General features: G+C 38.5%; 11 protein-coding genes across 11 annotated transcripts; 9 read left to right on the top strand and 2 right to left on the bottom strand.

Moving 5' to 3' along the window:
- Positions 1-110: 110 nt before the first annotated feature.
- SMP3 (glycosylphosphatidylinositol-alpha 1,2 mannosyltransferase) lies at positions 111-1,601 on the top strand (the record flags this gene model as incomplete). The annotated part of the gene is made up of 1 exon (XM_448635.1): positions 111-1,601. One exon carries the CDS (start codon positions 111-113, stop codon positions 1,599-1,601), a length of 1,491 nt encoding a protein of 496 aa, XP_448635.1.
- Positions 1,602-1,719: 118 nt separating this feature from the next.
- RPT3 (proteasome regulatory particle base subunit RPT3) lies at positions 1,720-3,015 on the bottom strand (the record flags this gene model as incomplete). The annotated part of the gene is made up of 1 exon (XM_448634.1): positions 1,720-3,015. The coding sequence occupies one exon, from the start codon at positions 3,013-3,015 to the stop codon at positions 1,720-1,722; it is 1,296 nt and encodes a 431-aa protein (XP_448634.1).
- Positions 3,016-3,429: 414 nt separating this feature from the next.
- SPP2 (spliceosome ATPase-activating subunit SPP2) lies at positions 3,430-3,939 on the top strand (the record flags this gene model as incomplete). The annotated part of the gene is made up of 1 exon (XM_448633.1): positions 3,430-3,939. The coding sequence occupies one exon, from the start codon at positions 3,430-3,432 to the stop codon at positions 3,937-3,939; it is 510 nt and encodes a 169-aa protein (XP_448633.1).
- Positions 3,940-4,191: 252 nt separating this feature from the next.
- Positions 4,192-6,141, bottom strand: MDM32 (Mdm32p; the record flags this gene model as incomplete). The annotated part of the gene is made up of 1 exon (XM_448632.1): positions 4,192-6,141. One exon carries the CDS (start codon positions 6,139-6,141, stop codon positions 4,192-4,194), a length of 1,950 nt encoding a protein of 649 aa, XP_448632.1.
- Positions 6,142-6,406: 265 nt separating this feature from the next.
- Positions 6,407-7,192, top strand: PNO1 (Pno1p; the record flags this gene model as incomplete). Its single annotated transcript, XM_448631.1, has 1 exon — positions 6,407-7,192. The coding sequence occupies one exon, from the start codon at positions 6,407-6,409 to the stop codon at positions 7,190-7,192; it is 786 nt and encodes a 261-aa protein (XP_448631.1).
- Positions 7,193-7,681: 489 nt separating this feature from the next.
- ELG1 (Elg1p) lies at positions 7,682-10,009 on the top strand (the record flags this gene model as incomplete). Its single annotated transcript, XM_448630.1, has 1 exon — positions 7,682-10,009. One exon carries the CDS (start codon positions 7,682-7,684, stop codon positions 10,007-10,009), a length of 2,328 nt encoding a protein of 775 aa, XP_448630.1.
- A 365-nt stretch (positions 10,010-10,374) lies between these two features.
- On the top strand, positions 10,375-11,451 carry NCS6 (Ncs6p; the record flags this gene model as incomplete). The annotated part of the gene is made up of 1 exon (XM_448629.1): positions 10,375-11,451. One exon carries the CDS (start codon positions 10,375-10,377, stop codon positions 11,449-11,451), a length of 1,077 nt encoding a protein of 358 aa, XP_448629.1.
- A 338-nt stretch (positions 11,452-11,789) lies between these two features.
- Positions 11,790-12,455, top strand: GVI51_K09229 (Rab family GTPase; the record flags this gene model as incomplete). The annotated part of the gene is made up of 1 exon (XM_448628.1): positions 11,790-12,455. One exon carries the CDS (start codon positions 11,790-11,792, stop codon positions 12,453-12,455), a length of 666 nt encoding a protein of 221 aa, XP_448628.1.
- A 3,225-nt stretch (positions 12,456-15,680) lies between these two features.
- Positions 15,681-16,871, top strand: MIG2 (Mig2p; the record flags this gene model as incomplete). Its single annotated transcript, XM_448627.1, has 1 exon — positions 15,681-16,871. One exon carries the CDS (start codon positions 15,681-15,683, stop codon positions 16,869-16,871), a length of 1,191 nt encoding a protein of 396 aa, XP_448627.1.
- A 1,697-nt stretch (positions 16,872-18,568) lies between these two features.
- GVI51_K09185 (protein kinase subunit beta) lies at positions 18,569-19,867 on the top strand (the record flags this gene model as incomplete). Its single annotated transcript, XM_448626.1, has 1 exon — positions 18,569-19,867. One exon carries the CDS (start codon positions 18,569-18,571, stop codon positions 19,865-19,867), a length of 1,299 nt encoding a protein of 432 aa, XP_448626.1.
- Positions 19,868-20,412: 545 nt separating this feature from the next.
- On the top strand, positions 20,413-21,951 carry THR4 (threonine synthase THR4; the record flags this gene model as incomplete). The annotated part of the gene is made up of 1 exon (XM_448625.1): positions 20,413-21,951. The coding sequence occupies one exon, from the start codon at positions 20,413-20,415 to the stop codon at positions 21,949-21,951; it is 1,539 nt and encodes a 512-aa protein (XP_448625.1).
- Positions 21,952-22,066: the final 115 nt, after the last annotated feature.

Below are 22,066 nucleotides of genomic sequence, written 5' to 3'. Positions count from 1 at the left end.
GTTCATACAATTAAACTGATATGAATTTCTAATTAAACAGTCCATCAACACTGATATTGTTAGGCTCTGGGGGCTTTCCAATCTTCTCTAATAACTGAATTTTTGACTAGATGGACAACAAATTGATTTGGTTGCTTCCCGCAATTGGATTGGTGGTTGCACTTCAACCATCTTATATACACCCTGATGAGCATTTCCAGACTTTGGAGATGCTCATGATAAAATTCTACGGAATAAGCGGAACTGTGCCATGGGAGTTTGAGCCAACAAATAACGCAAGAAGTTACTTCCCACTATATGCATTTTATGGTCCATTGTTTTACCTTATGCGAGATATACTGAAAGTACAAAACCCCTTGAACATTCTCCGAATCATAAGATTTTACAATTTTATGTTGTATTTATCAGTACTATATTATGCTCTCCCAAAGCTGGTAAACGAAAACAAACTACAAAATAAAGGTCGAGTAAATGAAGCACTAGTCTTTATCCTATCCTCTTACATAACATGGTGTTACCAGTGCCATTCATTTTCAAATTCATTAGAGACAATATTATTACTTCTGGTACTCTCAAATTACACAGATATACTATCGAATAAGGCTGGGTTACTGCAGTTGGTGTCAACTGGGTTCTTGATTTCAGTAGGGACTTTCACTAGAATTTCATTTCCAGCTTTCTTACTACTTCCATCCATTCAAGTGTTTCTAAAGGTGCTTTACCGAAAGTGGATACAAATGGTAGTTATTGCTGTTTCCATGACTTTATCAACTTCAATTATAGTTTATTTTGACACTTTCATGTACGAATCTGATGAAATAATAATAGCCCCTTTAAAGAATGTGGTATATAATCTGAATGTGGACAACTTGGCAAAACATGGCCTGCATCCAAGATACACTCACTTGCTGGTAAATATACCACTTATATTAGGCCCTGGCCTTTTAATGATAAGAAATACCAAGAACGATTTTCTAAACTTACCGCTGTTGAGTATAATTTCATCTTTATTCTTTCTATCTGCCCTTAGACACCAGGAACTAAGATTCTTGCTACCAGTAGTTCCATTATTTTCTACATTACTAACACGATTTAGATACAGACCATATTTATTTAGGATATGGTTGGTATTCAATGCAGCGATGTGCATAATAATGGGTATATTCCACCAAGGAGGAGTGATACCAATGATATCCAATATTAACGCTGAACAGGACTTAACTATCGACATATGGTGGAAAACGTACTCGCCTCCAACCTGGTTGTACAACAATGATATACTGACAGTATCAACCACTTCTATTGTTAACAATATTGAAAACTTGGATCTAGTTCAATTCAACGTCAAAACGAACCATGTTGTTGATCTGAAAGGTTGTGATTTTGATCTTGTATTGGAAGCAATTCAAAACTTTAGGATAAATGGTGTAAAAAGCCTTCGGTTGATAGTACCAAATTCAATGACTTCTAATGTCGCTGCGTTAAACCAAACGTATCTTGTAACAAAAGAGAATTCAGTATTTCCACATCTTGATTTAGATCATTTGGATAGTGGAATTCAGAACATTATCGGCTTGTCTGAATACAAGGTATCACTCTGATTTATCGTAACTACTACCACAAAACACTAGAATAATCATCGTATATAACTGAAATCAGTTGTGATGCAATGACAAATATATTATTTATACAAATAGAAGGATGACATGTATACTTCGCCTATTTATAGAAGTCAAATTTATCAACATCGCTGTCGGTTTTAACTTGTGCAGCATAAGCCTCCTCAAGATCGCTTTGTAAAATCACATATCTGTTCTTTCTGACTGCACGTAGACCAGCTTCTTGCATAATTGCGGCAATTACTGCACCAGATATGGCATCATTACGGATGATCAAAGAATCAAGATCTGCCTCAGGTGCCAAAGACATTTTACTTGCAATTGTACCGAAAATTAAACGACGCTCTCTTCTGTCACGCAAAGATGGGAATTCGATTTTTCTATCAAGTCTACCAGGTCTCAAAAGAGCTGGGTCTAATGTGTCTGCTCTGTTGGTAGCCATAATAACTTTAACGTTAGTGGATTGATCAAAACCATCCATCTGGGTTAATAATTCAATCAAAATACGTTGAACTTCACGATCAGAACCAGTTTGAGCATCGAAACGTTTCGTAGCAATGGAATCCACTTCATCTATGAAAACAATCGAAGGAGAATTTTCTCTTGCCAACCTGAAAACATCACGAACCATTCTAGGACCTTCACCCAGGTATTTCTGAACAAATTCAGAACCATTTACTCTAATAAATGCAGCCTTTGTACTATTTGCCACAGCTTTAACTAACATTGTCTTACCTGTACCTGGAGGACCATACAATAGCACACCTCTTGGAGGATCAATACCTATTTGTTCGTATAAGTCTGCTTGTACCAATGGTAATTCCACAGCTTCTCTTATTTCTTGTTTTTGCATGTCTAGACCACCGACATCAGCGTATGTAACATCTGGTTTTTCATTCTCTCCCATAACCGATATACTCGAATCGGAGTCAGGTGGCAATATATCGACCAAGGCATTTGAGTGACGGTGCAAAGCCACAGAAGTAGAAGGCTTCAATTGCTCACGGTCTAATGTAGATAATATTCTTACCACATAGTTCATACCTGTTGTGCTCGATACAATACCTGTATCCTGGTCAATTGCTTCCAAGAATTGACCTATCACCAAGGGGACAGATTGAATTCTTTTCACTTCCTCCTGAGCCCTACTTAGCTCGAGTCTCAAATGTCGCTGCTCATCCTTGATATATTCTTCCTGCAAGCTCAGCAGCTCTAATTCTTTTTCAAGCTTTTTCAAACGCAGGTAAACATCGTTATTGCCTTGCATGCTAAATACTTTACTATTCCCGAGCTGCTCGAGCAAATTTGCATATGATTTCACATTTCCATTGCCAGCACCATTACCATTAGCATGTCCATTGCTCTCCAATGGACCCGAGATCCCTAGTTCCTCCATTTCCTTATTTGAAACACTTGTTAACTCGCTTTAACCAAAAGATCAACCTAAAAGATTACCTTCTTTGCAACTTACCAAAGTATATGTGCTTCTCCTTAAGCGGCAATATGCTCTATGAGTTGATCTGGATCCTGATTCCCTGCACCATTTGACCGCTATACACTCAATGCGTTCCTTTTATATGCTTCATTTGCTCTTCTTTGAAATTTCCAATCTACTGAAGGTGGAGGGGACCCCTTGCCACCTAGTCGTACAGAGTAACAATAATAGGGTATCTCAAATGGTCGCATCGATGAGCTGGAAAGAGTAGTGACTGAATTGGGCTCATATTGATAATGATGGCTGATGCTTGATCTTGGAATGGCAATGGTCAGCTACGACCTGAAGTGAGCAAAAGGAAGTCTATAGCAGGTGATGTTTTCGTTGAAGCTAGGGAAGAACAAGAAGAAGAAGAAAGTACCGAAAGGTGACAGTGAACTATTTGGCAGTGAAGCCAGTGTTGATGATAAAGTATCGTTGACACAGTATAACTATGCTGATGAGAGAGAGAAAGAGAAACCTAAGAAGCGGAAGATTGAACTGGCTACCGCAGAATCCGAAACGATAGCTTTGAAGAGAGCAAAGAACAACATCGGCGATGATTCTATAGTTCAGGAACTCGAAGCTCTACCTGAGAAAGTGGAAGATAAAGAATATGAAGAGATGCCTGTCGAAGAATTTGGTGCAGCTATGCTGCGTGGTATGGGCTGGACAGATGAAAACGAACTCGAGGATAGTAAGTCGCATTCGAAAAAGCTTCCGCATGAACAGATACACCCAGAGGGTCTTGGGATAGGTGCTAAGTCACAAGAAATGTCGAATCCTGTCTCCGTGAAGGACCTTGTCAATGATTTTATGCCCGTCAAGAAAGTACCGAAACAATAAATTCAGCATGACCTACCACCATACATGTTTTCTCATCATGATCTATGTTGCGTTCTGATCTTAGGAGAGATAAGAATATATTGTATTCATTGTAACACTATAAACAGATATATAAAAACAAATCAAATTACTAGCATGTTGTTTTGGTATGGCACCAAAACGAAATTATTAACGATAATTAAAGATCAAAATTCATAAACGGCGTTACATTATCATTGGGTGTTGCAAAAATTAATGAACACATACGATTTATTATACCATTGCACCGAATCCAACTAACAATAGCTGCGACGCAAATGTCGCGCCCCATTGTTTCATCCAGTCATTCTTGTTTCTATATTCCCAGTCCTCTACAACCTTTAGCAAGTCCATGTACATTTCCATCGTAATTGTATCCCACATCTTTGATATCTTTAAACTTGACAAATTCTCAAGTTGCTCAACGTTTTGAACTATACGGCATCGTAATACCAATTCATTGTCATCTTGAACAGAAATATTATGGAACTTGATTATTTCTTGATTTAATGGTAACGGCAAGTTCCTCTCATTATCTTCAGAAGTAGAGTTCCAATATGGCTTAGAAGATATTACTGTAGTATTTGGGTATGACTTTTTCCTTCTGATAGATATATTAGACAAGCCCCAATTTTTATTGTCGTCAACGCTTTCAACGTTTGTCCTACTCTGATTCGAGTCTTCCAGAGACGTTAAAAAATGAATAAAACCTGATCTAGAATTCACATATGCTATTACTGGTTTGAGTTCATTCAAAGATAGTATTTTTTCGCCTGACGATAGCTTGGGTTCTTCATTTGGGAATTTTGTCTTTAGGTCCTTAAACTTAAACTTAACATCAATGACCACATACTTATTCTCAGGTGTATTCTTATTTACAAGCGGATCACCACCCGGATATCCAAGTAATGTTTTCAGCCCATTACCTTCGTTATTTTCATCTGTATTGGGGATCATAATGTCAGCTGATATCTCAATAGTTCCATCGTCTATCCAATTAAATGCACCTGTCCTGTTCAAATTCAACTCATTTATATTGATTGCATTTAGCCTTAAGTTAGTAAATCTACCGTCGTTCTCATTTTTATCGATGGTCTTGCTTCTATTATCCCTACCTTTATCAGAGAAAAATGCTGGCAGCAGTTTATTTTGCCTCTTGTGAATGTTGAATAAGGAGTCATTTACCGAACCGACAAGGACATCAGCACTAAAAATATCAGTGAGCAAATGGTCAAATCGCAGTCTTGGAATCACGAGGGAGTATATATTCATATTAAGATGCTTGTTATTTGCCTTATCATGAATGACAGTGGACGAGTCATTTATGGTAAAGTTGTTAAGCTCATACGTTGGATTAGATTCCGTGACCCAGTTTATCAGGGATTCCACATTACTTTCTTTCTTGTCATTTATGGAAATATCTCCAGATATACCGAAAATGGATATATCATTGACCAGCCCTTTACCAGATAGCCATTTAACCACGGAAAGAGACACTTCTACTTGGTTTAGTTTCAGATTCATAGATACACCCTTAGTGTCATCTTTATCATTCGACTTCATCGTCACATTATGGAATCTGATCATCTTCTTCTTCCACTCGGGCACCATAGCATCCTTGAAAGTGAAATCGATCCCGTTTATGTATTTATTATTGTTTAGGATATTTCCAAGTGTCTCGCCAACAAACTCCTTAGCAAACATTGTGTTGGAAGCCATGATAACCAATGAGAGAAAAGTCGTGGTACCGACCACAATCCACACTATCTGCGACAACAACAACCATGAGAACAACGTATAGATCTCATCCTTAGAAAACGGTCTATTACCACGTATCAAGACCCACTTAGTCTTCACTTTAAACCGCTCAAAAAAGTTATCTGCATCCTTCAACAACAACTCCCGCCGCTGCCGTTCCTGATCCTTCTGCAACAGTATATTCTGAACATGGAGGAAATCAGTATTATTTGATATACCGGCACGGATAGCCTCCCGCTCAACAGGCCCAGAAATAAACCTCATACCAACAGGCCTCACCACTGGGCTTACCGCTGTAACTGGGCTTGCTGCTCGGTTTACGGGGTACACCAGAGGTCTCACTAGCCCCACAATAGGTGACACAAGCGGACCTCCTTCAGAGCCTAGAGGCCGCCGCAAAAAACCTACTATTCTCCTCCTGATCATTGTACCGCTTGCTATGGCTACCAGAACAAACTATAGAAGTTATCACCGATCAACTTATCCCACAACTCATTTAAAGCTTTGACAGCTCTTTCCGGGGTGATCCCTTGCTGGTCCCTCACAGCTCATCGCTTGGTTCACGAACCTGAAAAATTTTGACAAAAAAAAAAATTTGCGATGAGCTTGTGAAGAAGTATATAACAGCTGCTGTGCTCGATGAGCTTGGTGCTAGGTTACTTACAACAAGAGGACAGACGATTCAGGAATAATGGTTGCGCCAACTGCTGTTAAGAGACAAGAAGAAGCTACTGCTGGTCCCAGCCGAATTCTTGGTGATGGGGCACCAACGGCTATGATTGATGAGGATGATGATGAAATTTTGATTGACCAAGATATGGAGGAAGAAGCACCAAAGAAGAGCAAGAAAGAGGCAGCTGGTGTTGTTTTGGATGAATCTGGAAAGCCAAGGTTTGGCGCAGCTAAGGACCAGGCCACGACTAAGGTTAAACTGGAGTCCAGAAAAGTGCCTGTGCCACCACACAGAATGACGCCATTGCGGAACAGTTGGAACAAGATATACCCTCCTCTTGTGGATCACTTGAAATTGCAAGTTCGTATGAATTTGAAGACCAGAACTGTTGAGTTACGTACTCACCCAAAGCATACAACAGACCCTGGTGCTCTACAGAAAGGTGCTGATTTCATCAAGGCCTTCACACTGGGTTTTGATCTGGATGATTCTATCGCACTACTAAGGTTGGACGATCTGTATATTGAAACTTTTGAAGTTAAGGACGTGAAGACACTTACCGGTGACCATTTGTCGAGAGCCATCGGCCGTATTGCAGGTAAAGATGGTAAGACTAAGTTCGCCATTGAGAATGCCACCAGAACTAGAATCGTGCTAGCAGATTCCAAAATACATATCCTGGGTGGGTTCACACATATCAGAATGGCAAGAGAAGCCGTTGTTAGCTTGATCTTGGGTTCTCCACCAGGTAAAGTCTACGGTAACCTACGTACTGTTGCTTCAAGATTAAAAGAACGTTACTAATTCATAGGACTTATCAACCACTGCATATTAGAAAAGAGCAAGAGCATTATACAATCTTTATTTTTTATTTTCTATTCATTCACTTCAATTCAATTCGAAAAGCTCCATAAACTATTTTTTTTGTGTTTAATATTATTTCGTTATATCTCGTCCATTCCTATCATACAAAATGGGCATATATATCTTAACCACTGTGTACATTAGGATAATAAAATCTAATTAACTTCCCAAAATGATTTAACCTAAAAACTAAGAACATGGTTTCCAGATAGCTTTCTTACTATACTATCACTTTTCTTATGGAGTCCGTTTTAATCACCACGCGTTTTCGTTACAGGCGTCACCAAAATGAATTGCACTATAACGAGATGCTTCAGTTAAAGTTATTGATTGGTATTGATCCCATGGCCATTAGGAAGAGTTACATAGGCATCCACATCTAACATACGTTCACAATCGTGCATGTGTAGTGGAAGAAGTTGTTAGCAGATGAAGAAACAGATCTCTCTATCGGAAGTGTTAACTGGTAGGCCTACCACTACCAAGACACGCAAACCACGAGTGAAAGGTACTAAGAATGATACAAGTTGTACAAACACTACCGACATGAGGGTATCTGAGGATAAGCTGAATACGGAGGAGGATGCGAGGCTTCGAACGCGGCATATCGAGCCAATTGTAAATAGTACAAAAGAACCTGTTTCTTTAAAGAGTTTCCTTATGACAAGGCCACAGAAGCCCAAGACAACGGAAGTAATTGATTTAGACGAGGATGGTGATGTGATTTCCATTGAAAATGAATCTATAACTATGAACTCAAAGGCCATGGAACCGGAGAACTTCAAGAAGACTAGCCATAGAGAGATGTTCAATAATTTTGAAAAGAAGAAGAAGACAAGAGGGAAGAATAATGAACTAGAGATAACTAATGAGCCATACTTGGGGTATGAAAAAATACGAAGGTATAACGATGTTTCAAAATTGAAGGAATTACCTACTAGCTTATTCCCCAAGGTTCAATTGGTTGCCGAAAAAAGTATGAACATAATAGACATCGGGCAGGAGCATTTTGCTGAAAAACGTGTCAGAAATAGAACGGCTGATTATAACTTTTCAGTTGATGAATATATGCAGCTGAACCCTATTAGGAAATTAAATCCTGATGCAATCACTGATATTCCTGTGTCCGTTTCAGTTTCTGACTCAAGTAATAGTCAAAAGTTGTTATGGAACGATATGATGGCGCCTAAAAATATTCAAGATGTATTATTAGAGCCCAAGTTGAAGGAAGATGTCTTTATGTGGATAAGTTCAGCGTTTCACAAGCTAAAAAGACCCACAACTCGGAATAAACTGAAAAAACAAACCAAAAACGACCGTTTACGTAACGAAATAGAAGATTTTATTGTACCAGATGGTATGATAGTATTTGGTGATGACGAAGATACGACTAATTCTAAAGTGAATGAATCAAATCATTTTGATAATGAAGTAGAGTTTGTTCCTTTAATGATACTACATGGAGAGGGCATAGGGAAAAACACACTCATAAAAAATATAGCGAATCACTTAAACTCTCAAATATATGAGGTGGCGTCGAATTGTAATCGAGGTAAAAAAGAAATCAAAGAAATGCTTTTAGAGTTTTCCACAACACACTATGTTAAAGGTACGAAGGACGGAATCATTTTAATCGACGATGTTGACGTAATATTTAGAGAGCACGATAAATTTTTCTGGCAGGCGCTAGAAAAAGTTTTAATGGTCTCACGGAGACCCATTATACTTACAACCCGGGACATTAACTTTATTCCAACATATCTGCTTGATATATGTGAAGAAGAAAAATCCATTTTTCTAGCGAAAAGAGTATCAAGGGGCACAGTTCAAAAAATGTTGGCAAAATATATAGAGGTTCTCAATCAACCTTTGAATTCAGCGCTGATTGAAAAAGCAATTGAAATACACGGTGCCGACGTAAGGGGTTGCTTACTTGACCTTCAATTTCTTGACGGCTACAAAACAGGCTGTGATATAAACACCCCTTGTAATTTGTCGGTATCCATTCAAGACAGCAACTGTATAAATTCCCAGGCCAATGTGGCAGAACTACTTTCTAACTCTGACATAATACTCAATGCCACAGAATGGAACTCCAATTTCATCACAGAACCAGACAGCACACTAATGACTAGATCAGCTTTAGAGTATAATGCTAAACAATCTGATGATACTCTAAAATTGAAAAATGACTACTTAGTTGATTATCAATTGCATTTGAATGATGAACTACGACAACAAAGATTGCCATTTGAGATCAATATTGGACACGAAATTTATAAAATATTGGTTGATAGTCGATCACATAAAACTTCAAGCAAGCCAGTAAAATCTAAAAAATATAAGATTGACAAAGTAGTTAGAGCATCGGCAGAATACTTGGGTACTAGAATAGATTCAACGCAAGGGAAAGACCGAGGCAACAGGGCACGCAGTTCACGGAGGCGTATTCAAGAGGTTTTGGATAGATTGAGCTCAAACTATGAATATTCTGCAGATAAAGAAGATGAAATTATGATGGATTTAGAAATGTATCCATATTCCACATTATCATGTGAGATAAACCCGATGATACACGAGATTGCGAAGCGCGACAACGAGATCAAGTCATTTAATAGACAGTTATTTGAATCGGAGACCAAAGGTTTAGCCAAGGAAGAGATGAACACTGTGGTCTACAAGCTGACAAATGAAGGACTCTTGAAACCCATTTTTTTTCGAGCTAACCCACAAAGCTTACTCGACTATTGGAAATAGATACGGAACGAAAAGGCATGTATCCAAAATTTGCAAATACGAACTCCATTAGCTACTATTTGCACAACATATTGCATTATATACACTTAGTAAGACACTTAATAAACGAATAGAATAACATATAGCATATACTGCATTTTAAATGGTCAGTAATTGCACAAGATTGCTTGTACATCACATGATGAGTTGGTCATGACACCTTTTCTGAAAAAAAATTGCGATGCGATGAGCTGCGATGCGATGATTAATAATATTGATAAATGAAGATGATTTGGCAGTTACAGTTTCATAAATAAAACAGTGTGCTTATATGTTATTGCCCTCGACGCTTTTGCAAATAGTATAGAGAACTTCAGTACCTTATAATGTCGTACACTGCTCCTACTGATCCGGTGAATAAGCAAGAGGTGGTGAAGTTGTCACAGCTCTGTGAGCTGTGCCATGGTAGGAAAGCTGTCTTGAGAAGACCCAAGAATTTGCAGAAGATATGTAAGGAATGTTTCTACTATGTTTTTGAAACCGAAATTCACAACACTATTGTGAGCAACAACTTGTTCCAGCGCGGCGAGAAAGTTGCTATTGGTGCTTCTGGTGGTAAGGACTCCACTGTCCTGGCACATATCTTAAAATTATTAAACGATAGACATGACTACGGTGTTAAACTTGTTTTATTAAGTATTGACGAGGGTATTGTTGGATACAGAGACGATTCACTTGCCACAGTGAAGAGAAATCAGAAACAATATCAACTTCCGCTGGAGATTGTTTCCTTTAGAGATTTGTATGACTGGACCATGGATGAGATTGTTGCTATTGCAGGTATCAGAAATAGTTGTACCTACTGTGGTGTTTTTAGAAGACAAGCACTGGATCGTGGTGCCGCCAAACTAGATATTAATCATGTTGTTACGGGACATAACGCGGACGACATGGCAGAAACTGTCTTAATGAATATATTGCGTGGTGATGTTGCTAGGTTAGAAAGATCAACAGCCATTATTACACAAAGTGCAGGTTCACCGATCAGAAGATCCAAACCGTTCAAATACTGCTACCAGAAGGAAATTGTGCTGTACGCGCACTACAAAAAATTAGATTACTTCTCTACAGAATGTACATATGCTCCAGAAGCCTTCAGAGGTACAGCTAGAGAACTTATGAAAAACTTGGAAGCAGTACGACCAAGTTGTATCATTGATATCATCCAAAGTGGTGAGAACCTCGTTTTGAAGAAAAAGAAGAGACATCCTAATAGTAAAGTAGAGTTTAAAGACGGTAACAGATGTGAAAGATGCGGATATTTATCAAGTAACAAGATTTGCAAGGCATGTATGCTATTACAAGGACTGGAGAAAAATCGTGCGTCTATGAGCATAGATAATGATACAAATGTTGATGGTGCGGCAAGAGTAATGCGGACATTAGAAAAATTATCGTTCTAAAGACATACTCACAAACCAGTAAATACTAATTCAGATAAAAAATCAAGTTTAATTATGTAAATGCATATTAGTACATGTCAATAAGCTCATCATCGATATGCGAACGTGACTCAAGCAAATTTAACGAAGTAAATTGTACAGAAGGGAGTCCGCTTCTTGTTTACCCCAGAATTTACAGCCTTTGATCCAAGCCCTAAGAAACACCAACTTAGCATATATAGCTAGATAACTGGGGTAGAGGTGGTTAGTATTACTCTTAAAACACGCCCTTACAAATTCCAAAGATCTGTAATATTGAGTAGAGCAGAAGAGACAAGTGTGAAATTTTATTTTTGAGAATGAATAGTAGTGAGGATTACGGTTATGACTACGATTATCTCTTCAAGATAGTGCTAATTGGCGATTCAGGTGTCGGAAAGTCTAATCTGTTATCTCGGTTTACCACGAATGAGTTTAACCTCGAGTCTAAGTCGACAATAGGCGTTGAATTTGCCACAAGAACTATAAAAGTCGAGGATAAAAAAATTAAGGCACAGATATGGGATACTGCTGGACAGGAAAGATATCGTGCGATCACATCTGCCTACTATAGAGGTGCTGTCGGTGCCCTAATTGTCTATGATATTAGTAAATCCGGCACATACGAAAACTGTAATCATTGGTTAACCGAGTTAAAGGAAAATGCAGATGATAATGTGGCAATTGGTCTGATAGGTAATAAATCTGATTTGGAACACTTACGTGCAGTACCAACTGAGGAAGCCAGAGGTTTTGCGTCTGAAAACCAGCTTTTCTTTACTGAGACAAGTGCATTAAATAGTGAGAATGTGGATTTGGCCTTTAGGGAACTGATAGAACAAATTTACAAGATGGTCAATAAGCATCAAGTTGATCTGGGAGAGAATGCTAAAGGTAGTAGTGGCGCTCCTAAAGGACCTACTATTAGTCTAGCACCGGTGCCTGGTGAGAAAAAAAAGAAGAGCAAATCAAATAGCTGTTGCTAGTTTTCAGATACTTAAAGCCCCATTAATTCTATACTAAGCTAGACCAAGGAAAGATGTTCAACCAACAAGACAAGCTCCTAAATGTGATTTCCCAAATGCTACCAAATTAATCTTTTTAGACCATAGGATATCTCAGAGTTTTGCTATTATTGTAAACACCATGATAATGTTAATGAAATAATAATTTGTCAGACTTGTTTCCTTATATCCAAAATGGCTCTTCATAATGATCAGTTTGCTAACAGACTGCCATGACTATCCATTTATGCTGATCTCCAATAATTTGATCTCTTTTCTATATTGGTATCGTTCATTTATAATGAATTATATGGAGCAACTAGAACGCTTAGCAAATAGTAGAACTTTACGAGTTATGAATTAGGTTGTGTTCAATAAGCTGGAAGGATTTAGTGAGTTTTGGTTTATAATTGATTCTGCTTTTTAGTTTGGATTGTAGCTTCTACTAAGAATTGTAGAGTCAATTGGCTGTATCTAAATTTTTTGGGAATATAATCACTATTAGGGCATTAAGACTTGGATAATATTTTGGCGAAACGGCATTTTGTTTCAAAGAGTGGCATTATTCGCTTGCAATTTCGAGTATTTATGCTGATTGGCGGTGTCGCTTGTCTCGAGCTGGACAGATTGACAGTGTTATCGATGTTCTGAAAATCAATATCTCAGAAAGTATATGGACAAATATGCTTTCTCTATAGAGGAACCATTGCACAATCATGCTATTTCCTTGGGTTTGAATTGAGCATAAGATGTTCCCTTCTGTACGATACTGTGGTTCATAATACTGTGTTTCGGAAAAACCACTTGATCTTAAAGAGAAGTGCAAAATAATGGCTAGCTATACACCTGTATAAGATTGAGTACTCATTTTGTACAAAGGAGGTGGCCGATGTCTCCTTCTATATGTAAAGCCTTAATTCAGTCTAAGCGAAACGATAATAGACTTAAAAGAGAATAAAAGAAAAGATAGCAGAGCCGTGGACAATTTGTATTGTGTTGCCTAACTAATGAAGTCCGGTTTCGCTGGCTCAAATGTTTGAATATATGAGTTACGGTAACTTTCTGCGGGTAAGACAATATTCAAGTAATCTCCTACAATGCTCTAGAAAACTATGTTGTAGTGCTTTGTTATTGATAGTAATGATAACTTTACTACAGTTACCCCATCTGCTTCACTTTGTCGTACAGTCGGCAAATGGTTGCTTATCCAAGAGCTAAATGACGTATTGCTAGTATATGCTCAGTGGGGCAGGATTTTGTTTTATATAGTCTACAAAAAGAAAGAAAAATATTCCCATCGGCTTTGTCCTGATATAATAGTTTTTCTTACAGGCGTCCCTATTACTCATGCAATCTCCTGGGAGAAGGATGGATAGTGGAGCCCCACCATTCAATAGACATTTGAAGTCCTAAGGGCACTAAAGTGAAGCACAGACTGTGTTTAGTGCTAGTTGCCCCGGATGCACTGTTAAATTTGCAACAAAGACACAGATATTGTTATTAAGTGAATTACGTAGTTTTGTGATGATCAATTTCTACCTTTATAGAGGAATAGTTTTTCCGAGATCCCTAGAGGTAGATGTGATATCGCAGTTAGTGAATGAGTGGGCTAGTAAAACAGCAAAAGCCAGGATATCTTCTTTAGCAAGAGTTGTATAAACACCAAAATGGTGTACACATACGTCCGAGGTCAGAATACTTTGTTTCAGCTCTTGAAGCCAGTTTCTCTAGCTTATATTCTGTGGTAAACCCAAGTACAAATACATGTTGTGAGTTCCGACCTGCTGCTCAAGGTGGGGCAGTTACTTACTCAAACACCCAACTTCCCAAGCCGTTGTGCCGTCGTCCTCATTTCTTTTGTAGCTGGCAGTTCCATTGTCCCCCCTCTATATGTGTCTGCCCCACTGTTTTGAAACTTTTTCTGACTTGCAGTGTAGCTGGAAATAGTTTTTCCGTCAAATTCCGGACTGTGCATAAATTTTGCGCAGGGCGCATTCTAAGAGATTTCTATAGCTAAAAGAAAAAGAAAGAGAGCTTGATTAGCAGATAAGAACACAGTAGCTGGACTTCTCAAGTTGACATGATATCTGGGGTATTGCAAGTGCCTTACTCTACCAGTAGTTCTATTCCAGAATGCATTCTTATCAGAAGGTTTGTCTGCATCTGGAATAGTATTCAGGTATAGAAATAGTTTTTCCGAACTGAAATGTTGTATAGACTGAAAAGTGAAATAGGATAGAAAAAAGAAAAAATAAAAGCTAGAAATTCACTCGAAGTTTAGTTTGTCCTTGGAATGTCCGCAGCAAACTTTTTTGGCTTATTTGACTTGCTCGATGGACTCCAGGAGTTTCTTCCTTCCAGAAGCACGATACTATTTTACTAAGAAAATTATGTGAGAGCATTTTGTTTTATCTCGATCAATATTGGTGTATAATATCTCAAGACTAGTGAAGGGTCCGCTCAAAGTGGGTAGTGACTCTGCGCTGGAACTGGGGGAAACGAGGGGAAGGATACCAATCACTTGCGGGTGAAACAACATATCCCATGTGTAGCATCAAAGATTTGACAAGCACTTTGCACAGGAGGTAAGAAGAGTGATAGATAGTAATTGTGGCAGTGGTAGCCCAATGAAGTAGGTTCGACTGATTAAATAACCTCCAATTGCATGGAGTAATAAAAGGAAATAAATTTATCTCATATGTTACTCGGGATTTCTTCCCTCTCCGTAATTTAATTGATATCCCATTATTTGGAACCTTCGTTCCGTAATTTCCATGTAACATAGAATCAACATAATCTCAAAAGTTATAAAAAGAGAAGATATTTTAGTTACTCAAAGCGACCTTTGCTTATTTTGAATGATATTTGTTTTTAGATAGTCATTTGCCCATCGCAGTTAAGAAAGGTGTCTAATTGTTATTTATTAAGAACCTAAAAAATATACTGGCTAAACATAAACTAGTTATAGCTGAATTAGAAGCTCGATATAAATTGTTTTCTTTTCGATAATTTATGAAGCTTAGGAAACATTCGTGTTCTCAACAATTCAGATAAATTAGCCGAGCTCATTTGTCTTCGAACATATTAGTTTAGTTTCATAGGACGTCGAACATCTGTCGATACTGGTAAATTTCAATAATCTCCTTCATTGGAATTACTTTAAAATTCTAAACTAAAACTAATAGCACTGCAATAGCAAAATAAAACATGGCTAAAAGACCTGTTCGCCTTCCTTCTGATAATAAGGAAAGGCCTTTCAAATGTGAGCATTGCTCTCGTGGGTTCCACCGCTTGGAGCACAAGAAAAGACATATGAGAACCCATACTGGTGAAAAGCCTCATGGCTGTTCATTCCCTGGTTGTGGTAAGAGTTTCAGTAGAAGTGATGAACTAAAAAGACATAATCGAACTCACACAGGTGTTTCGCAAAAGAAGAAGAAAACAAAGGGTAAGGGAGCAAAGATACAAGACCCAATGGCTGGAGAAGAAAAATTAGTGGAGCTAGTTAATGTTCAGTTCCCGGTACCGTACACATCCGTTCAGAATGGTGAAACAAACATGTCCCCTCCCATCCCAGGCTCGCAGCCAATATCTATTCCTATTGCGAATCCACTGCCGCACCCAACGTCCGGAGTTTACTTTAATGTCCAACCTGGTACATCTCCATTAGTGGCTATCGCTCAACAGCAATTGGGTATGGTTAATTATCATGGATACCCCACAGTAGCTGCTAGTGAGTCTATCACACCTGTGCCTATATTGAGTACTTCAGCAAGTTCAGTAGCTCTAAGCGACATGTCACACACATCCTCGGCATTTTCAAATATTGGTGGAGGCCATTCTGGTGCTGGTTCACTATCTACTTCACCATCAAGTATGAATGATGTATACTTGAATTGTAACTCTAATAATCTACCACATAAGGTTAACAACACTACAAATCCGTGTGCTCCAACGTTGCCGCCTGTAATCAACATCACAAACAGTGCTGTTGGCTATAACAATGTTTTGAATTCTCTACAGAACAAGACCTCCAAAGCAAATTCTCGTGTCACAAAGGCCGAAAAAGGTGGGCCACTTTTGTCAACATCTCCAATTGATATCAAGCCATTATCTACAAACAACAGCTCGACATCATTAGTGGCATTACTGAAAAGTGATGCTAGTTTGGCCCCATTGAAAAAAGGCCCACTACAGCTTGCTTCATCAACAAGAAGTACAGCCAAGTATCTTGATGGCGTTTCAGATGGGGATGATAACAGATATTACTCGCAAGGAGATGAAGACCAGGACGATGATACTGATACATGTACTACTCCTCGTGAAAACATCAAAATTACACTGCCGCCATTGAGTAATCTTATTAAAGGGATTGAAATATTCAATGGTCAAGCATGATGATATTATGTAGGCTATATATCAAGAACATGAATATATGATAGATACTATAAATGTAATAGAAAGTAAATATAATGAAATGCCTCGGCTATATGTATTATTTACCGTTAAACAACTATAAAACTCAAAAACAACTATCAGATTGTTATACGAATTCGTGCTAAAGTAAAGAGACACTACCCCAACGGCATCAGGCAGAAGCAATTCCTCTCCCACGAATTTTGAAACAGCAAGCATTAAACACGCTTATTGGAACTCAACAAAATAAGCCCGGTCCATAATTTGGGGTGGGGGTGGCAGAAATGTACTGAAAACGGTTCTGTCATCCATTTCAAACACCGTTGCCGATCGTACTTCACTTTCGTTGAGTTCATCTCACATATGTTTTTCCGGTACCTGAAAAGGGGGACCCCACCACACTATGGAAACAAATAGTTATTATCCTTAACATTAAGGCAGGAAGCTAACCTTTACAATTGATAGTAGATGGGGAAGATATGTACGATTTCAGAGACCCAAAATAGTTTTTCCGAGATCAACCCCATAATATGTACGGCCACTTTCCTTTTTAAGAGTGTTAGAACATTTGTTGGCGCTTCAGCCAATTTTTAAAAAAATGTCTCATTTCCTCGAAATGCAATAGATCCCTCGGGCACTTTTTCGAGATCTACAGTTTCCATACGTCGTTGATATTCCCTGCATCCATTGTTCAGGCTATGAAAAAGCAAGCAATGAATCAGTGGGAAAAGAAAAAGCACTCAAAAATAGTTTTTCCGAGATCGTTCCTTTGTTTCATACCAAACAAACCACGCACAAGTTTTCTGTTCCTCTATTTTCCATGAAAAGCCTGGTTCTAGACACTGCCCCGCCCCCACTATTTCCTTTACGTAATTCCTCAAACATCGCAAAAACTAGCCATAGAGTCACAATATACGTTTCTATAGGGGCCCTTTTAAGCTTTGAGAGATTTTCGTCGTGCAGCATCAGAGTGGCACCATTTATTCATGCTTTTCAGGTATTGCGATGCAGTGAATAACGGAAAATCATACAAAACGTAGATCATTAGCTTAACGGTCATAGGGAACGGAAAAACTATTCCTGCTCTCTTGATTTCTAAACTAGCAAAAAAAATGATTTACAGTTTTGTTTGGCCCCTATAATCATTTGGAAGACGAAAGAGAGGCAGAGAACTCAGGAGCTGGCTGCGCACAGCTTGCTCTAACGTTCCAAACGGAAAAACCTTGTTAATGGAGGGAGGAGGGGAAGGGAAACTCGAGAATCCGTTTGTTGTCAAATTGCAAATTCAGAGAAGGTACTCCTGCGTTTTATTCTGAGCATACAGGATTGTTAACATTTAATAGGCTGGGGAATGTCTTCTTCAGGAAGCTTGTGTAGTAGAGCATTGTGATACTGGAGAATTGCTTCGGACGAATGGTCTTTAGGAGGATGCTCTCTTGATGGATAATGGCCATTTAAAAATGTGGGGAACAGAAGCTAGGGTCCATCTTTTTTATTTTATATTAATGTAGTACAACAGTATTTGAAAGCGCATACTGTATTACCATATATATAGTTGTGAAAGGATAGCCAACAGTATCTTTTTATTTGGATTTTTTTTACCTTTTTGACCAGCACTCTGAAACTCGAAGTGTGGTGATTTTGGTGGAAAGCTGGAGAAGTGGAAGAGAGTAAAGAAAATGGGTAATAACCCCAGCCTCGATTATCAAAGGACAGTTAAGAACAGTCCTCGCAAACATAAGGAGATGGTTCAAGTGGATGACATAGAAGCTAGGGTTGCTGATATCGACTTGCAGAATAGCGAGCAACCACCTGCAGAACGGGTATTGAATCGTAAGAAGTCCACATTGTTGTTCGATGACGAATCCAATAATGAAGAAGAGTACAGTGAAGAGAATGAGGAAGAGAAGGTAAGGTATCGTGCCGAATCTATATCGTCTACCAGCAGTTGTTCCAGCCATGCTAGTGACGATATTCAGCAAGATGAAGTATGTGATAGAACTGAAGAGGCAACTAAGTTGGAGAGGCAGTCTAGAGAAGATCATAGTGATGAGCATATTAGGACCGCTACACAATCTGAAAGCGATCTCGCTCGCACAACGACTAATACTACTGAAGTTGGTATTGATGAATCTCGCCATGAAGAAAAGGAGAAGCAGGAAAGCTCAAGTTCAGCATCAAATGGTATGGTTCCTGTGGAGATAAGATGGGAGCAAGGTGGTGAGAAGGTTTATGTGACAGGGTCCTTCACAAATTGGAGGAAAATGATAGGCTTAATTCCTGTTGAGTCCGAACCGGGCCATTTCAAGATTAAACTTCAGTTGGCTCCTGGAACTCATAGATTTAGGTTTATCGTAGACAACCAGCTGAGGTTTAGTGATAACTTACCTACTGCAACTGATCAAATGGGTAATTTTGTTAATTATTTGGAGGTCTCGGCGGTTCCGAAGTCAGACTCCACGTCATCAAGAACAGGTAAGGAAAGGAAAGATAAAAATAAGAAATCTGTGAGTAAAGTATCGAAGGATAGGTCTACCGTGGGACCATTAAGTGCTAGGTCCTGTATAGCGTTAGAAATAGAAAAAGAGCCTGATGATTTTGGAGATGGGTACACCAGATATCATGAAGAACTCCCACAAGAACCAAAATACGAATTTAGTTCAGAGATCCCTGCTATATTTGTAGATCAGTCCATAATCGAGCAGTTAACAATGGAAAGGCAAAGAAAGAAATCCAATAATATGTCATGGTTGACTCCGCCTCAGTTACCACCACAATTAGAAAACGTAATACTTAATAAATTCGGAGAGCCATTGAGTCAAAGCACGGAGAACAATGCAGGTGCGCTACCAATCCCTAATCATTCTGTGTTAAACCATCTGGTAACAACAAGCATTAAACACAACACACTCTGTGTTGCAACAAACAACAGGTACAGGCAGAAGTACGTCTCACAGATTTACTACGTCCCATTGTAGGTATCACTCACATTGTAATATTCATTAAAAAAAAAAGTAAATAGTATATATTTTCCTTCCATAATTGTATTATCAAACAGTTCACGACTACAAGTCTGTTATGCAATACCGCAACTATAAAGAGATAAGCCCGGTATAGGCCACATCGATCTACATGCCCACCAACGATGGCATTAAGACTCATCGCATCAAATTTTTTTTATTTTTTTTTTTTTTTGCAGGAAAATTGATTTTTTTATGAAATTTTCCGGTTTGCTTGTACAGCTGTTTCTGTGAAAACTGACCAACACATCATTCAAGTTTTGACAAAATGAAAGCTTCTAATCGAAAAACTTGGACTATAGTCTGCACAACGCAAGGCACCGTGGTATTCTAATTTGAGTATTTGCCAACCTTTGTTCTGAATAAGAATTTCAATTAAAAGGAGTAGTATATAGTCTTCTTATTTCTAGCTTAGCATTCAGAAACTGGAACAAAGAAGTCACTTTCTTTTTATTTGAGTGAAGAGTCATTGCAATCAGCTAATTGTGAATATAAAAATAATCATGTCATCCTCTCAAGTGTATAGATCCACTAGATCCGCTGAGCAAGAGTCTAAGTCCTTCGAGGAAGCTGTTATTCAAGGTCTGGCTACTGATGGTGGTCTTTTCGTTCCATCTACCATCCCAACAGTCTCCAAGGACACACTTTTCAGCAAGTGGTCTAAGTTGTCTTTCCAAGAGTTGGCTTTTGAAATTATGAGACTATACATTGACTCTAAGGAAATTCCAGATGCTGACTTGAAGTCCTTGATTGAAAGATCCTACTCCACTTTCCGCTCCGATGACGTTACCCCATTGGTAAAGAACGTTACCGGCAATGAAGAGAACTTGCATGTTCTTGAATTATTCCATGGTCCAACATATGCTTTCAAAGATGTCGCTTTGCAATTTGTCGGTAACTTGTTTGAATACTTCCTGCAAAGAATTAACAAGGACTTACCTGAAGAACAAAGAAAAAGATTAACTGTCGTTGGTGCTACTTCTGGTGACACAGGTTCTGCAGCAATCTACGGTCTAAGAGGTAAAAAGGATGTTTCTGTCTTCATCCTTTACCCAACTGGTAGAATTTCTCCAATCCAAGAAGAACAAATGACTACTGTTGAGGACAAGAACGTCCAAACTTTGTCCGTCGCTGGTACATTTGATAACTGTCAAGATATAGTTAAAGCCATCTTTGGTGACAAGGATTTCAACTCCAGACACAATGTTGGTGCTGTTAACTCCATCAACTGGGCTAGAATTTTGGCTCAAATGACCTATTACTTCTACTCTTACTTCAGAGCCACAGATGGCAAGGAAGGTAAGGTTAAGTTTGTTGTGCCAAGTGGTAATTTCGGTGATATATTAGCTGGTTACTTTGCTAAGCAAATGGGTTTACCTGTTGAAAAGCTAGTTATTGCCACTAATGAAAATGATATTCTTGACAGATTTTTGAAGACCGGTACTTACGAAAGATCTGCCAATGTTTTGGCTACACACTCTCCAGCTATGGACATCTTGATTTCTTCCAACTTTGAAAGATTACTGTGGTACCTTGCTCGTGAATTTTTGGCTGAAAAGGATGACTTGAAGGCTGGGGAGATCATCAACACTTGGTTTACCCAATTGAAGACAGAAGGTAAATTTGTTGTTGATAAATCTATCATCGAGGGTGCTCTACAGGATTTTGCATCTGAAAGAGTCTCTAATGAGGAAACTATTCAAACTATCAAGAAAATGTATGAAATTTCCCAAAATCCAAAGAAGTATGTCTTGGATCCTCATACAGCCGTTGGTGTTTGTGCCACCGAAAGATTGATCAAGAAAGATAACGATAAGGAGATTCAATATGTTTCCCTGTCAACAGCCCACCCAGCCAAGTTTGCCGAAGCTGTTAACCAAGCTTTGTCCTCCTTTGATGGCTACTCATTCGAATCTGACGTTCTGCCAGCTGAATTGAAGAGATTGTCTACTCTACCAAAGAAGATAAAGTTGGTTGAAAAGGCCGATGTCACTTTGGTAAAGAACACTATTGAAGAAGAACTTGCCAAGATGGGTTTGTAAAACAGTATAGAATTATAATGAATTAATTTTTTGTATAGAAATAGAAATCTAATGATGAATATAACGTTATCATTTTGAAACATTGGGTGCGTATAAAACATGAGCGAAAGATGAT

This window comes from Nakaseomyces glabratus, chromosome K, assembly GCF_010111755.1.
Source record: "Nakaseomyces glabratus chromosome K, complete sequence".
Lineage (NCBI taxonomy): Eukaryota > Fungi > Ascomycota > Saccharomycetes > Saccharomycetales > Saccharomycetaceae > Nakaseomyces > Nakaseomyces glabratus.
The sequence above is the reverse complement of the archived record's forward strand: the minus strand, read 5'-3'. Positions and strand labels throughout refer to the sequence as shown.